We start from the raw sequence: 13475 nt of genomic DNA, 5'->3' as shown, positions 1-13475 counted from the left end.
TTATGGGGTCTGCACTGGGGATTTATGGGTTCTCTAATGGGGATTTTTTGGGGATTTTGGGGTCTGTAATGGGCAGGGTCTGCCTGCTTCCCCAATTTTGGTTGATTCTGGGGTCTCCATATTTTGGGAGGGATCTACGACGTCCCCTCAATTTTGGGGCTCTCTGGGGTCCCCTCATTTTCGTTTGGTGTCTTTGGGACCCCCCCATTTTGGGGGGGTTTTAGGGTTCCCCATTTCGCCCCCCCCGCGCCCCACTTTGGGTTCTCCCGGCCCCGCCCCCTCCGCCCTCAGCCAATCAGCTCTCAGTGGGCGTGGCCTCTCCTGATTGACATCCAAGGGGGCGTGGCCGGCGCGGGCGGCGGTTGCAGCCGCTGGGGGGCGATGTGAGCGGGGAATTTGGGGCAATTTGGGGCAATTTCGGCGGCGGCCGGGGCGGGCGGGGCGCGGCGGGGCCCGGTGCTGAGCCCCGAGTCGATGAACCCCGCCATCCGCCGCGTGGAGTACGCGGTGCGCGGGCCCATCGTCGTGCGCGCCCTGGAGATCGAGCAGGAGCTGCGCAAGGTACCGAGAGGACCGGGACACAACCGGGACACAACCGGGACAGGGGCGGGAGAAACCCGACAGGGGCGGGAGAGGGGATTCCGGACCGGGACAGGGGCGGGAGAAACCCGACAGAGCAGGGGAGCCCCGAAATGACCGGGACAGAACCGGGACAGAGCAGGAGAGGGGTGGGACAGCCCCGAAATGACCGGGACAGAACCGGGACAGAACCGGGACAGGGGAGCCCCGACATGACCGGGACAGAACCGGGACAGAGGCGGAACAGGGGAGCCCCGAAATGACCGGGACAGAACCGGGCCCAAACGGGACAGGGGATTCCGGACCGGGATAAACCGAAAAGAAGCGGGGGAAGAGGATCAGGGACCGGGATAAACCGGACAGGGGCGGGAGAGGGGAGCCCGGAGCGGGACAAAGCGGGAGAAGGGGATTCCGGACCGGGATAAACCGGACCGGAGTGGGACAGCCCCGACTGGACCGGGATAAACCGGGAGAAGGGGATTCCGGACCGGGAACTGCCCCTAAGAACCGGGACAGCCCGTCCCGGAGCGGGATAAACCGGGAGAAGGGATTCCGGACCGGGACAGCCCCGAGCAGAGCGGGAGAGGGGATCCTGGACCGGGATAAACTGGGACCGGAGCGGGACAAAGCGGGAGAAGGGGGTTCCGGACCGGGATAAACCGGACCGGAGCGGGACAGCCCCGACTGGACCGGGATAAACCGGGAGAAGGGATCCCGGACCGGGATAAACTCGACCGGGGCGGGAGAAGGGATTCCGGAGCGGGATAAACCGGGAGAAGGGATTCCGGAGCGGGCTAAACCGGGAGAAGGGGATTCCGGACCGGGACAGCCCGGATCGGAGCGGGAGAGGGGATTCGGGACCGGGAGAAACCGGGAGAAGGGATTCCGGAGCGGGATAAACTCGAGCGGAGCGGGAGAAACCGGGGGGAAAGGGGGAAAGATCCCGGGAGATGGGACGGGACAGAACGGGGCGGGAGAAGGGATCCCGGACCGGGATAAACCGGAGCGGAGGGGGAGAAATAAACCGGACCGGAGTGGGACAGCCCCGACTGGACCGGGATAAACCGGGAGAAGGGATCCCGGACCGGGATAAACTCGACCGGGGCGGGAGAAGGGATTCCGGAGCGGGATAAACCGGGAGAAGGGGATTCCGGACCGGGACAGCCCGGATCGGAGCGGGAGAGGGGATTCGGGACCGGGAGAAACCGGGAGAAGGGATTCCGGAGCGGGATAAACTCGAGCGGAGCGGGAGAAACCGGGGGGAAAGGGGGAAAGGGGGAAAGATCCCGGGAGATGGGACGGGACAGAACGGGGCGGGAGAAGGGATCCCGGACCGGGATAAACCGGAGCCGAGGGGGAGAAAGGATTCCGGACCGGGATAAACCGGGAGAAGGGGATCCCGGGTCGGGAACTGCCCCCAAGAACCGGGCCAGCCGGTCAGGGACCGGGACAGGCGATCCCGGGTCGGGAATTGCCCCCTAGAACCGGGACTGCCGGTCCCGGACCGGGAGAACGGGGAACAGCCCCCAGGAACAGGATAAACCCCCCTGAAGCGGGATAACCCCCCTGAACTGGGATAACCCTCCCGAAACCGGGATAACCCCCCGGAACCGGGATAACCCTCCCTGAACCAGGATAACCCCCCTGCAAATCGGGACCCCAACCCCAAATTCGGGACCCCCGACCCCAAAAAAGGGATTTTCCCCCCCCAAAAAAGGGGATATTTATCCCAAAAAAAGGAATTTTTCCCCCAAAAAAGGGAATTTTTCCCTCCCAAAACCAGGTTTTTTTACCCCATAAAAGGAATTTTTCCGCCAAAAAAGGAAAATTTACCCAGAAAAATGCAATTTAACCCCAAAAAGGGGTTTTATCTCCCAAAAAAAGGGATTTTTCCCCCAAAAAAGGGAATTTTTCCCTCCCAAAACCAGGTTTTTTTACCCCATAAAAGGAATTTTTCCGCCAAAAAAGGAAAATTTACCCAGAAAAATGCAATTTAACCCCAAAAAGGGGTTTTATCTCCCAAGAAAAGGGATTTTTTGTCCCCCAAAAAGGATATTTTCCCAAAAAAGGAAATTTTACCCCCCAAAATACGGATTTTTGTCCCCCAAAAAGGATATTTTCCCAAAAAAGGAAATTTTACCCCCCAAAATACGGATTTTTGTCCCCAAAATAGGATATTTTCCCAAAAAAGGAATTTTACCCCGAAAAAGGAAATTTTACCCCCAAAAAAGGAAATTTTTCCCAAAAATAGGGATTTTTAGCCTTCTAAAAAAGGAATTTCCCCCTAAAAAAGGAAATTTTATTCCCAAAAAGGAACATTTTCCCAAAAATAGCAAATTTTAGTGCCCTAAAAAGGGAAATTTTTTCCCTAAAAGGGATTTTTTTCCTCCAAAAAAGGAAATTTTATCCCCAAAAAAGGAAACTTTTCCCTAAAATAGCGATTTTTAGCCCCCTAAAAAAGGAATTTTCCCCCAAAAAAGGAATTTTACCACCAAAAAGGAACATTTTCCCAAAAATAGCGATTTTTAGCCCCATAAAAATTTAATTTTCCCCCCAAAAAAAGAATTTTCCCCCAGAAAATGAAATTTTCCCCCAAAAAAGAGAAATTTTCCCCCCCAAAAGGAAATTTTCCCCCCAAAAAAGGGATTTTTTTCCCCAAAAAAGGAATTTTACCCCCAAAAAAGGAAACTTTTCCCAAAACTAGCGATTTTTAGCCCCGCGAAAAAGGGAATTTTACCCCCCAAAAAAGGAATTTCTCCCCCCAAAAAGGAATTTTTCCTCAAAAAAACCGATTTTTTCCCCCAAAAATGGAATTTTTCCCCCCAAGAAAAGGACACAGAGGGGACAGAGAGGGGACACAGCGCTGCCACCCGCCCGTGTCCCCGAGGTGTCCCCGAGGTCCCCAGGACCGGGACAGCCGCGGTGGCAGCCGGGTGACAGCGGGGGTGGCGCTGGGTGGGGACAGGCGGGCCGGGAGCCGTGACGGCCTTCTGGCCCCTTGTCCCTGTCCCCATTCCTGTCCCTGTCCCCGCCTCATTCCTGACCCTGTCCCTGTCCTTTGTCCCCATCCCTGTCCCTTGTCCCCACCCCTGTCCCTGCTGTCCCCTCCCCTGCCCCCTTGTTCCTGTCCCTGTCCCCATCCCTGTCCCTGTCCCCAATTCCTGACCCGGTTGTCCCCATTCCTGTCCGGAACCGGGATACCCCGCCCCAAACCGGGATAACCCCCCCTGAACTGGGATAACCCCCCCGAACCGGGATAACCCGACCCGAACCGGGATAACCCAACCCCAAACCTGGGTATTCCCCCCAAAATTGGGAGAAATCCCAAAATCGGGACCCCCCCGACCCCAAAATCGGGACCCCCGACCCCAAAATCGGGAGCCCCAAAATCGGGACCCCCAAAATCGCGACCCCCCAAACCCAAATCGGGACCCCAACCCCAAATTCGGGACCCCCGACCCCAAAAAAGGGATTTTTCCCCCAAAAAGGGGATAGTTATCCCAAAAAAAGGAATTTTTCCCCCAAAAAAGGGAATTTTTCCCTCCCAAAACCAGGTTTTTTTACCCCATAAAAGGAATTTTTCCGCCAAAAAAGGAAAATTTACCCAGAAAAATGCAATTTAACCCCAAAAAGGGGTTTTATCTCCCAAGAAAAGGGATTTTTTGTCCCCCAAAAAGGATATTTTCCCAAAAAAGGAAATTTTACCCCCCAAAATACGGATTTTTGTCCCCCAAAAAGGATATTTTCCCAAAAAATGAATTTTACCCCCAAAAAGGAAATTTTACCCCCAAAAAAGGAAATTTTTCCCAAAAATAGGGATTTTTAGCCTTCTAAAAAAGGAATTTCCCCCTAAAAAAGGAAATTTTATTCCCAAAAAGGAACATTTTCCCAAAAATAGCAAATTTTAGTGCCCTAAAAAGGGAAATTTTTTCCCTAAAAGGGATTTTTTTCCTCCAAAAAAGGAAATTTTATCCCCAAAAAAGGAAACTTTTCCCTAAAATAGCGATTTTTAGCCCCCTAAAAAAGGAATTTTCCCCCAAAAAAGGAATTTTACCACCAAAAAGGAACATTTTCCCAAAAATAGCGATTTTTAGCCCCATAAAAATTTAATTTTCCCCCCAAAAAAAGAATTTTCCCCCAGAAAATGAAATTTTCCCCCAAGAAGAGAAATTTCCCCCCCCAAAAAGGAAATTTTCCCCCCAAAAAAGGGATTTTTTTCCCTGAAAAAGGAATTTTACCCCCAAAGAAGGAAACTTTTCCCAAAACTAGCGATTTTTAGCCCCGCGAAAAAGGGAATTTTCTGCCTCCAGACCGAGCCCCGCGAAAAAGGGAATTTTACCCCCCAAAAAAGGAATTTCTCCCCCCAAAAAGGAATTTTTCCTCAAAAAAACCGATTTTTTCCCCCAAAAATGGAATTTTTCCCCCCAAGAAAAGGACACAGAGGGGACAGAGAGGGGACACAGCGCTGCCACCCGCCCGTGTCCCCGAGGTGTCCCCGAGGTCCCCAGGACCGGGACAGCCGCGGTGGCAGCCGGGTGACAGCGGGGGTGGCGCTGGGTGGGGACAGGCGGGCCGGGAGCCGTGACGGCCTTCTGGCCCCTTGTCCCTGTCCCTGTCCCCTTGTCCCTGTCCCCTGTCCCTGTCCCTTGTCCCTGTCCCCATTATTGTCCCTGTCCCCGCCTCATTCCTGACCCTGTCCCTGTCCTTTGTCCCCATTCCTGTCCCTGCCATCCCTTCCCTGTCCCCGTCCCTGTTCCTGCTGTCCCAAATCCTGTCCCCACCCCTGTCCCTTGTCCCTGTCCCTGTCCCCATTATTGTCCCTGTCCCCATCCCCATTCCTGACCCCAATTCCTGTTCCCTGTACCTGATGTCCCTGTCCCCTTGTCCTTATTCCTGTCCCCTGTCCCCTCCCCTGTCCCTGTCCCTGTCCCTGCTGTCCCCTCCCCTGTCCCTGTTCCTGTCTGTGTCCCATCCCTGTCCCCTCCCCTGTCCCTGTCCCTGTCCCTGCTGTCCCCTCCCCTGTTCCTGTTGTCCTCTCCGCTGTCCCCTTTTCCCTGTCCCCACCATCCCTGTCCCCTTGTCCATATTCCTGTCCCTTGTCCCCATCCCTGTCCCTCTCCTGATCCCTGTCTCCATCTCCATCCCTGTCCCCTGTCCCCACCCCGTCCCCTTGTCCCTGTCCCCCTGTCCCCATGTCCCCCTGTCCCCATCCTTGTCCCCATCTCCATCCCTGTCCCCATCCCTGTCCCTGTCCTGTGTCCCTCTCCTCATCCCTGTCCCCACCGTCTTTGTCCCCATCACTGTCCCTTGTCCCCATCCTTGTTCCTGTCCCCTTGTCCCTGTCCCCTGTCCCCATCTGTGTCCCCTTGTCCCTGTCCCTGCTCTCCCCATCTCTGTCCCTATCCCCGTCCTTGTCCCCATCCCCGTCTCTGTCCCCTTGTTCCTGTCCCCAATTCCCGTCCCTTGTCCCCATCCCTGTCTCCCTGTCCCTGTCCTCCTGTCCCTGTCCCCACCCCTGTCCCCTTGTCCCCGTCTCCCTTGTCCCCATGTCCCCTGTCCCAGTCCCCTTTGTCCCCCTGTCCCTGTCTCCCTGTCCCTGTCCCCATCCCTGTCCCTGTTGGTGTCCCCTGCCCCAGTCCCCTTTGTCCCCCTGTCCCTGTCTCCCTGTCCCCATCCCTGTCCCCACCATCCCTGTCGGTGTCCCCAGGGTGTCCCCAAGCCCTTCACCGAGGTGATCAGGGCCAACATCGGTGACGCGCACGCCATGGGCCAGCAGCCAATCACCTTCCTGCGCCAGGTACGCGGGGACACCGGGGACACCGCCATGGGGACACCGCCATGGGGACACCGCGGGGACACTGCCATGGGGACACCACGGGGACACTGGGGACACCGGGGACACCTGGGCCACCCAGGGCCACCTGGGCCACTGGGGCCAGCGGGACACCGGGGCCACCATGGGGACACCAGGGCCACTGGGGACACGGGGACACCAGGGCCACCATGGGGCCACTGGGGCCACCACTGGGGACACCGGGGCCAGCAGGGACACGGGGACATGGGGACACCGGGGCACAGGGCCACCAGGGCCACTGGGGCTAGCAGGGACACGGGGCCACCAGGGCCACCACGGGGCCATCGGGGCCACCACCAGGGGCCGGTGTCAACCCCAGTGTCCCCAAAGTCCCCAATGTCCCCTCAGTGTCCCCAAGGTGTCCCCAGTGTCCCCAAGGTCCCCACACCCACCTGGCCGCTGTCCCCACCCCAATCCCGAAGTCCCCAAAACCTCAGAGCTGCCACCCCTGGGTGGGGACACGAGGTGACAGGCGGGGACAGGGAGGTGACAGGAGGGGACAGGGGGAGGTGACAGGGAGGTGACAGGGAGGTGACATTGGGAGGTGACAGGGCGGTGCCGGGGAGGTGACAGGGCGGGGACAGGAGGTGACAGGAGGGGACAGGAGGTGACAGGAGGTGACAGGACGTGACAGGCGGGGACAGGAGGGGACATGCGGGGACAGGAGGGGACAGGAGGGGACAGGAGGGGACAGGGGGAGGTGACACCACGCTGACATCGCGGTGCCACGGCGATGCCGGGGAGGTGACAGGGAGGTGACAGGGCGGTGACAGGAGGTGCCGGGGAGGTGCCGGGGAGGTGCCGGGGAGGTGACAGGAGGTGACAGGAGGGGACAGGAGGTGACAGGAGGTGACAGGGCTGTCGCGTGTCGCTGTCGCCAGGCTCGTACAGCGCCAGCCCGGGGCTGCAGCTCGTGCGCGAGGACGTGGCGCGCTACATCGAGCGTCGCGACGGTGTCCCCGCCAGCGCCGACGACATCTTCCTGTCCACGGGCGCCAGCGACGCCATCGTGGTACGGCGACACCGCCACCCCCCCTGTCCCCGGGCCCGGCGACACCGCGGGGACAGCGGGCGCGGTGCCACCCCCGCCCGTTCCCACGGCGCGGGGACAAAGGGACATTTGTGCCCGGGGGTGGCGCGTGCCCGCTGTCCCCGCGGCTGCCCTGGGGACAGTGCCAGCCGCGTTGTCGCCGAGCCCGGGGGGTTGCCCTGGTGACGGTGGCGCTGTGCTGTCCCCTGGTGTGTCGCCAAGTTGTCCCCGAGTTGGTGTCGCCGCGGTGCCCCCGTGCTGGCCGTGCTGTCCCCTCGTTGTCCCCATGGCCGCCCCGGCCGTGTCGCTGCGGTGTCCCCTCGTTGTCACCACGATGTTCTGAGTGCCACCCCAGCCTGTCCCCTCATTGTCCCCATGTCCCCTCATTGTCCCCTCGCTGTCCCCTCATTGTCCCGATTCCCACCCCAACCTGTCCCCTAATGTCACCCCACTGTCCCCGCGATGTCCCCGTGGTGTCTCCATGATTTCCATCCGAACCTGTCCCCTCCTTGTCCCCTGATTGTCACCTCTCTGTCCCCTGATTGTCCCCTCTCTGTCCCCTGATTGTCACCTCTCTGTCCCCTCCGTGTCCCAATCCCCATCCCCTGGTTGTCCCCTGATTGTCACCTCACTGTCCCCTGATTGTCCCCTCTGTGTCCCTTCTCCGTGTCCCTATTCCCACCCCACTCTGACCCCTCAATGTCCCCTGACTGTCCCCTCGCTGTCCCGCATCCCACGCGGTGACTGTCCCCTGACTGTCCCCTCTCGGTGTCCCCTCTCGCTGCCCCCTCCATGTCCTGATTCCCACCCCACTCTGACCTCTCAATGTTCCCCGATTGTCCCCTCTCACTGTCCCCTCGCTGTCCCCTGATTGTCGCCTCTCGGTGTCCCCAGAACATGCTGAAGCTGCTGGTGTGCGGCTCGGGCTCATCCCGCACGGGGGTGCTGATCCCGATCCCGCAGTACCCGCTGTACTCGGCGGTGACTGTCCCCTCTGTGTCCCCTCTCACTGTCCCCTCTCACTGTCCCCTCTCGGTGTCCCCTGATTGTCGCCTGTCGCTGTCCCCAGAACATGCTGAAGCTGCTGGTGTGCGGCTCGGGCTCCACGCGCACGGGGGTGCTGATCCCGATCCCGCAGTGCCCGCTGTACTCGGCAGTGACTGTCCCCCGTGTCACTCCCCGATTGTCCCCTCTCACTGTCCCCTCTCGGTGTCCCCTCTCGGTGTCCCCTGAGTGTCCCCTCGCTGTCCCCTCCCAGAACATGCTGAAGCTGCTGGTGTGCGGCTCGGGCTCGTCCCGCACGGGGGTGCTGATCCCGATCCCGCAGTACCCGCTGTACTCGGCGGTGACTGTCCCCTCTCGGTGTCCCCTGACTGCCCCCTCTCGGTGTCCCCTCCCAGAACATGCTGAAGCTGCTGGTGTGCGGCTCGGGCTCGTCCCGCACGGGGGTGCTGATCCCGATCCCGCAGTACCCGCTGTACTCGGCGGCGCTGGCCGAGCTGGAGGCGGCGCAGGTGAACCCTCTCACTGTCCCCTCTCGGTGTCCCCTCTCGGTGTCCCCTGAGTGTCCCCTCGCTGTCCCCTCCCAGAACATGCTGAAGCTGCTGATGTGCGGCTCGGGCTCCACGCGCACGGGGGTGCTGATCCCGATCCCGCAGTGCCCGCTGTACTCGGCAGTGACTGTCCCCCGTGTCAGTCCCTGACTGTCCCCTGGCTGTCCCCTCTGTGTCCCCTGAGTGTCCCCTGTGTGTCCCCTCCCAGAACATGCTGAAGCTGCTGGTGTGCGGCTCGGGCTCGTCCCGCACGGGGGTGCTGATCCCGATCCCGCAGTACCCGCTGTACTCGGCGGCGCTGGCCGAGCTGGAGGCGGCGCAGGTGAACTATTACCTGGCCGAGGAGCGCTGCTGGGCGCTGGACGTGGCCGAGCTGCGGCGGGCGCTGGCCGAGGGCCGCCAGCGCTGCTGCCCCCGCGTGCTCTGCATCATCAACCCCGGCAACCCCACCGGTAACCGGGGGTCTGGGGGGTGGGATACATGGGGTCTGGGGGGTCTGTGGGGTGGGGTCTGTGGGATGGGATCCATGGGGTCTGTGGGGTGGGATACATGGGGTCTGGGGGGGGTGGAATCCACAGAATATCTGTGGTGGGATCCATGGGGTGGGATCCATGGGGTGGGATCCATGGGGTATCTGTGGTGGGATCCATGGGCTGGGATCCATGGGATATCTGGGCTGGGATCCATGGAATATCTGGGGTGGGATCCATGGGGTGGGATGCATGGAACATCTAGGATAGGATCCATGGGGTGGGATCCATGGGGTGGGATCCATGGAACATCTAGGATAGGATCCATGGGATATCTGGGCTGGGATCCATGGAATATCTAGAGTGGGATCCATGGGCTGGGATGCATGGAACATGTAGGATAGGATCCATGGGGTGGGATCCATGGAATATCTAGGGTGGGATCCATGGGCTGGGATCCATGGGATATCTAGGGTGGGATCCATGGGCTGGGATCCATGGAACATGTAGGACAGGATCCATGGGATATCTGTGGTGTGCCCAGGCCAGGTGCAGAGCCGGCAGTGCATTGAGGACGTCATCAAGTTCGCCTACGAGGAGAAGCTCTTCCTGATGGCCGACGAGGTGGGCGGGGCCGCGGCCGCCCGGGCGTGCCCCCCCCGTTTGCCGGGAAGCGCCCGGCGCTCCCGGTGACGCCGCGGGAATTGTCCCCGCCGCAGGTGTACCAGGACAACGTGTACGCCGAGGGCTCGGCCTTCCACTCGTTCAAGAAGGTGCTGATGGAGATGGGGCCGCCCTACGCGGACTCGGTGGAGCTGGCCTCCTTCCACTCCATCTCCAAGGGATACATGGGAGAGTGAGTGCTGGGAACGCCGGGACGGAGAGGCCACCACCGCCCCGTGGGTCCCCTGGGACTGGGATTGGGGTCATGGATCCCATGGGATTGGGATGGGGGTCATGGAGGGCATGGATTCATGATGGAGGTGCCACCACCCCGTGGATCCCCTGGGACTGGGACTGGGGTCATGGATCCCATGGGATTGGGATGGAGAGGCCACCACCACCCCGTGGATCCCCTGGGATTGGGATGGAGGTGCCACCACCCCGTGGATCCCATGGGACTGGGGTCATGGATTCAGGATGGAGGTGCCACCACCCCGTGGATCCCCTGGGATGGGTCATGGCTCCCATCCATGGGTCCTGCTCCATAGGTTGCCATCCATGGATCCCACCCATAGATTGACATCCATGGATCTTCACCCACAAATTCCACCCGTGAATCCCACCCACATCTCCCACCCATGGGTCCTCCTCCATAGGTTCCTTTCCATGGGTTCCCGTCCATGGATCCCATCCCAAACCCCCATCCATGGCTCCCATCCATAGATTCCCATGCATGGCTCCTTCTCCGTTTCTTCCCATCCATGGATCCCATCCCAAATCCCCACCCATGGGTGCCTCTCCATTGGTTCCCATCCATGGATTCCCACCCAAACCCCCCACCCATGGGTCTCGTCCATGGATCCCATCCATGGGTGCCTCTCCATGGGTTCCAATCCATGGATTCCCACCCCAAACCCCCACCCATGGGTCTCCATCCATGGATCCTTCTCCATAGGTTCCCATCTGTAGATACCACCCATGGGTGCCTCTCCATAGGTTCCAATCCATGGATCCCATCCCAAACCTCCATCCATGGGTGCCATCCATGGATCCCACCCACAAATCCCACGCACATCTCCCACCCATGGGTGCCTCTCCATGGGTTCCCATCCATGGATTCCACCCCAAACCCCCATCCATGGATCCCACCCATGGGTGCCTCTCCATTGGTTCCCATCCATGAATTCCCACCCCAAACCCCCACCCATGGGTCTCCATCCATGGATCCTTCTCCATAGGTTCCCATCTGTAGATACCACCCATGGGTGCCTCTCCATAGGTTCCAATCCATGGATCCCATCCCAAACCTCCATCCATGGGTGCCATCCATGGATCCCACCCACAAATCCCACGCACATCTCCCACCCATGGGTGCCTCTCCATGGGTTCCCATCCATGGATTCCACCCCAAACCCCCATCCATGGATCCCACCCATGGGTGCCTCTCCATTGGTTCCCATCCATGAATTCCCACCCCAAACCCCCACCCATGGGTCTCCATCCATGGATCCTTCTCCATAGGTTCCCATCTGTAGATACCACCCATGGGTGCCTCTCCATAGGTTCCAATCCATGGATCCCATCCCAAACCTCCATCCATGGGTGCCATCCATGGATCCCACCCATGGGTGCCTCTCCATAGATTCCAATCCCTGGATTCCCATCGCAAACCTCCATCCATGGGTGTCCATCCATGGACCCTTCTCCATGGGTTCCCATCCATGGATTCCCATCCCAATTCCTCATCCATCAATCCCACCCACATCTCCCACCCATGGGTGCCTCTCCATGGGTTCCCATCCATGGGGATAATGGGATGGGATAATGGGATGGGATAACGGGATAACGGGATGGGATAGTGGGATAACGGGATGGGATAATGGGATAACGAGGTAACGGGATGGGATATGGATTGGGATAACGGGATGGGATATGGGATAAGGGGATGGGATATGGGATAACGGGATAATGGATTGGGATAACGGGATGGGATAACAGGATAGCGGGATGGGATATGGGATAAGGGGATGGGATAGTGGGATGGTGGATTGGGATAGCGGGATGGGATATGGGATAGCAGGATGGGATATGGGATAGCGGGATGGGATATGGGATAGCAGGATGGGATATGGGATAGCGGGAGGGGATATGGGATAAAGAGATAATGGGATAAAGGGATAATGGGATAATGGGATAACGGGATAATGGGATAACGGGATAATGGGATAATGGGATGGGATGGGGTAATGGGATAATGGGATAAGGGGATAATGGGATAATGAGATCATGTGGTAATGGGGTAATGGGATAATGGAATGGGGCAATGGGATAATGGGATAATGGGATGGGATAGTGGGATGGGGTAATGGGATGGGATATGGATTGGGATAAGGGGATGGGATATGGGATAATGGTATGGGATAACAGGATGGGATAACGGGATGGGATATGGGATAATGGGATATGGGATAACGGGATGGGATATGGGATAACGGGATGGGATATGGGATAGCGGGATGGGGTATGGGATACGGGGCCAGCCGTGGCTCAGAATCCCGGCGTGTCCCGGCAGGAGAAGGAGGCGGTGCTGAGCGCGCTGGCGGAGCGGGCGCGGCTGACGCAGGAGATGTTCAACCGCACGCCCGGCATCCGCTGCAACCCCGTGCAGGGCGCCATGTACTCCTTCCCCCGCATCGACCTGCCGCCCCGCGCCGTGGCCGCCGCCAAGGTCCGGGCACCGCGCCGGGAATGCCGGGAACAGCGGGAATAACGGGAACGGGAGACACAACGGGAACAACGGGAACGGGAACAGGAGACGCAACGGGAACAGCGGGAATAACGGGCGGGATCCACACCGGGAACGGGCAGGATCCACACTGGGAACGGGCGGGATCCACACCGGGAATGGGGCGGGATCCACACCGGGAATGGGGCGGGATCCACACCGGGAACAGGGCATGGGTGGGATCTGCACCGGGAACGGGAACGGGATACGCACCGGGAACGGGGCGTGGGCGGAATCCGCATCTGGAGATGTGGGGATGGACGGGATCCCAACTGGGACGGACAGAATCCCAACATGGAGGTGTTGGGATGGATGGGATCGATCCCAGTCCATGTGGGACTCACTGGGATCGATCCCGATCCGTGTGGGATCATCGGGATCGATCCCGATCCATGTGGGACTCACTGGGATCGATCCCGATCCATGTGGGATCATCGGGATCGATCCCAATCCATGTGGGATCATCGGGATCGATCCCGATCCATGTGGGACTCACTGGGATCGATCCCAATCCATGTGGGATCATCGGGATCGATCCCGA

The 13475-nt window shown here is 59.3% G+C and overlaps 1 protein-coding gene across 1 annotated transcript in view; it reads left to right on the top strand.

Moving 5' to 3' along the window:
* Positions 1–414: 414 nt before the first annotated feature.
* LOC120510205 (alanine aminotransferase 1-like) overlaps positions 415–13475 on the top strand; it is a gene marked incomplete at its 5' end in the record, with an annotated part of 16616 nt that continues 3555 nt past the window's right edge. The window contains 8 exons of the mRNA XM_039725769.1: positions 415–561; positions 6287–6400; positions 7290–7445; positions 9225–9468; positions 10031–10110; positions 10206–10342; positions 11105–11114; positions 12722–12877. Coding sequence (XP_039581703.1) covers positions 415–561; positions 6287–6400; positions 7290–7445; positions 9225–9468; positions 10031–10110; positions 10206–10342; positions 11105–11114; positions 12722–12877 — 1044 coding nt within the window. The remainder of the gene's footprint in view (positions 562–6286; positions 6401–7289; positions 7446–9224; positions 9469–10030; positions 10111–10205; positions 10343–11104; positions 11115–12721; positions 12878–13475) is intronic.

This window comes from Passer montanus, unplaced genomic scaffold (assembly GCF_014805655.1).
Source record: "Passer montanus isolate IOZ18808 unplaced genomic scaffold, ASM1480565v1 scaffold565, whole genome shotgun sequence".
In the NCBI taxonomy this organism is placed as follows: Eukaryota; Metazoa; Chordata; class Aves; order Passeriformes; family Passeridae; genus Passer; species Passer montanus.
Note: the sequence above shows the minus strand (reverse complement) of the source record. Positions and strands in the feature narration are given on the sequence as shown.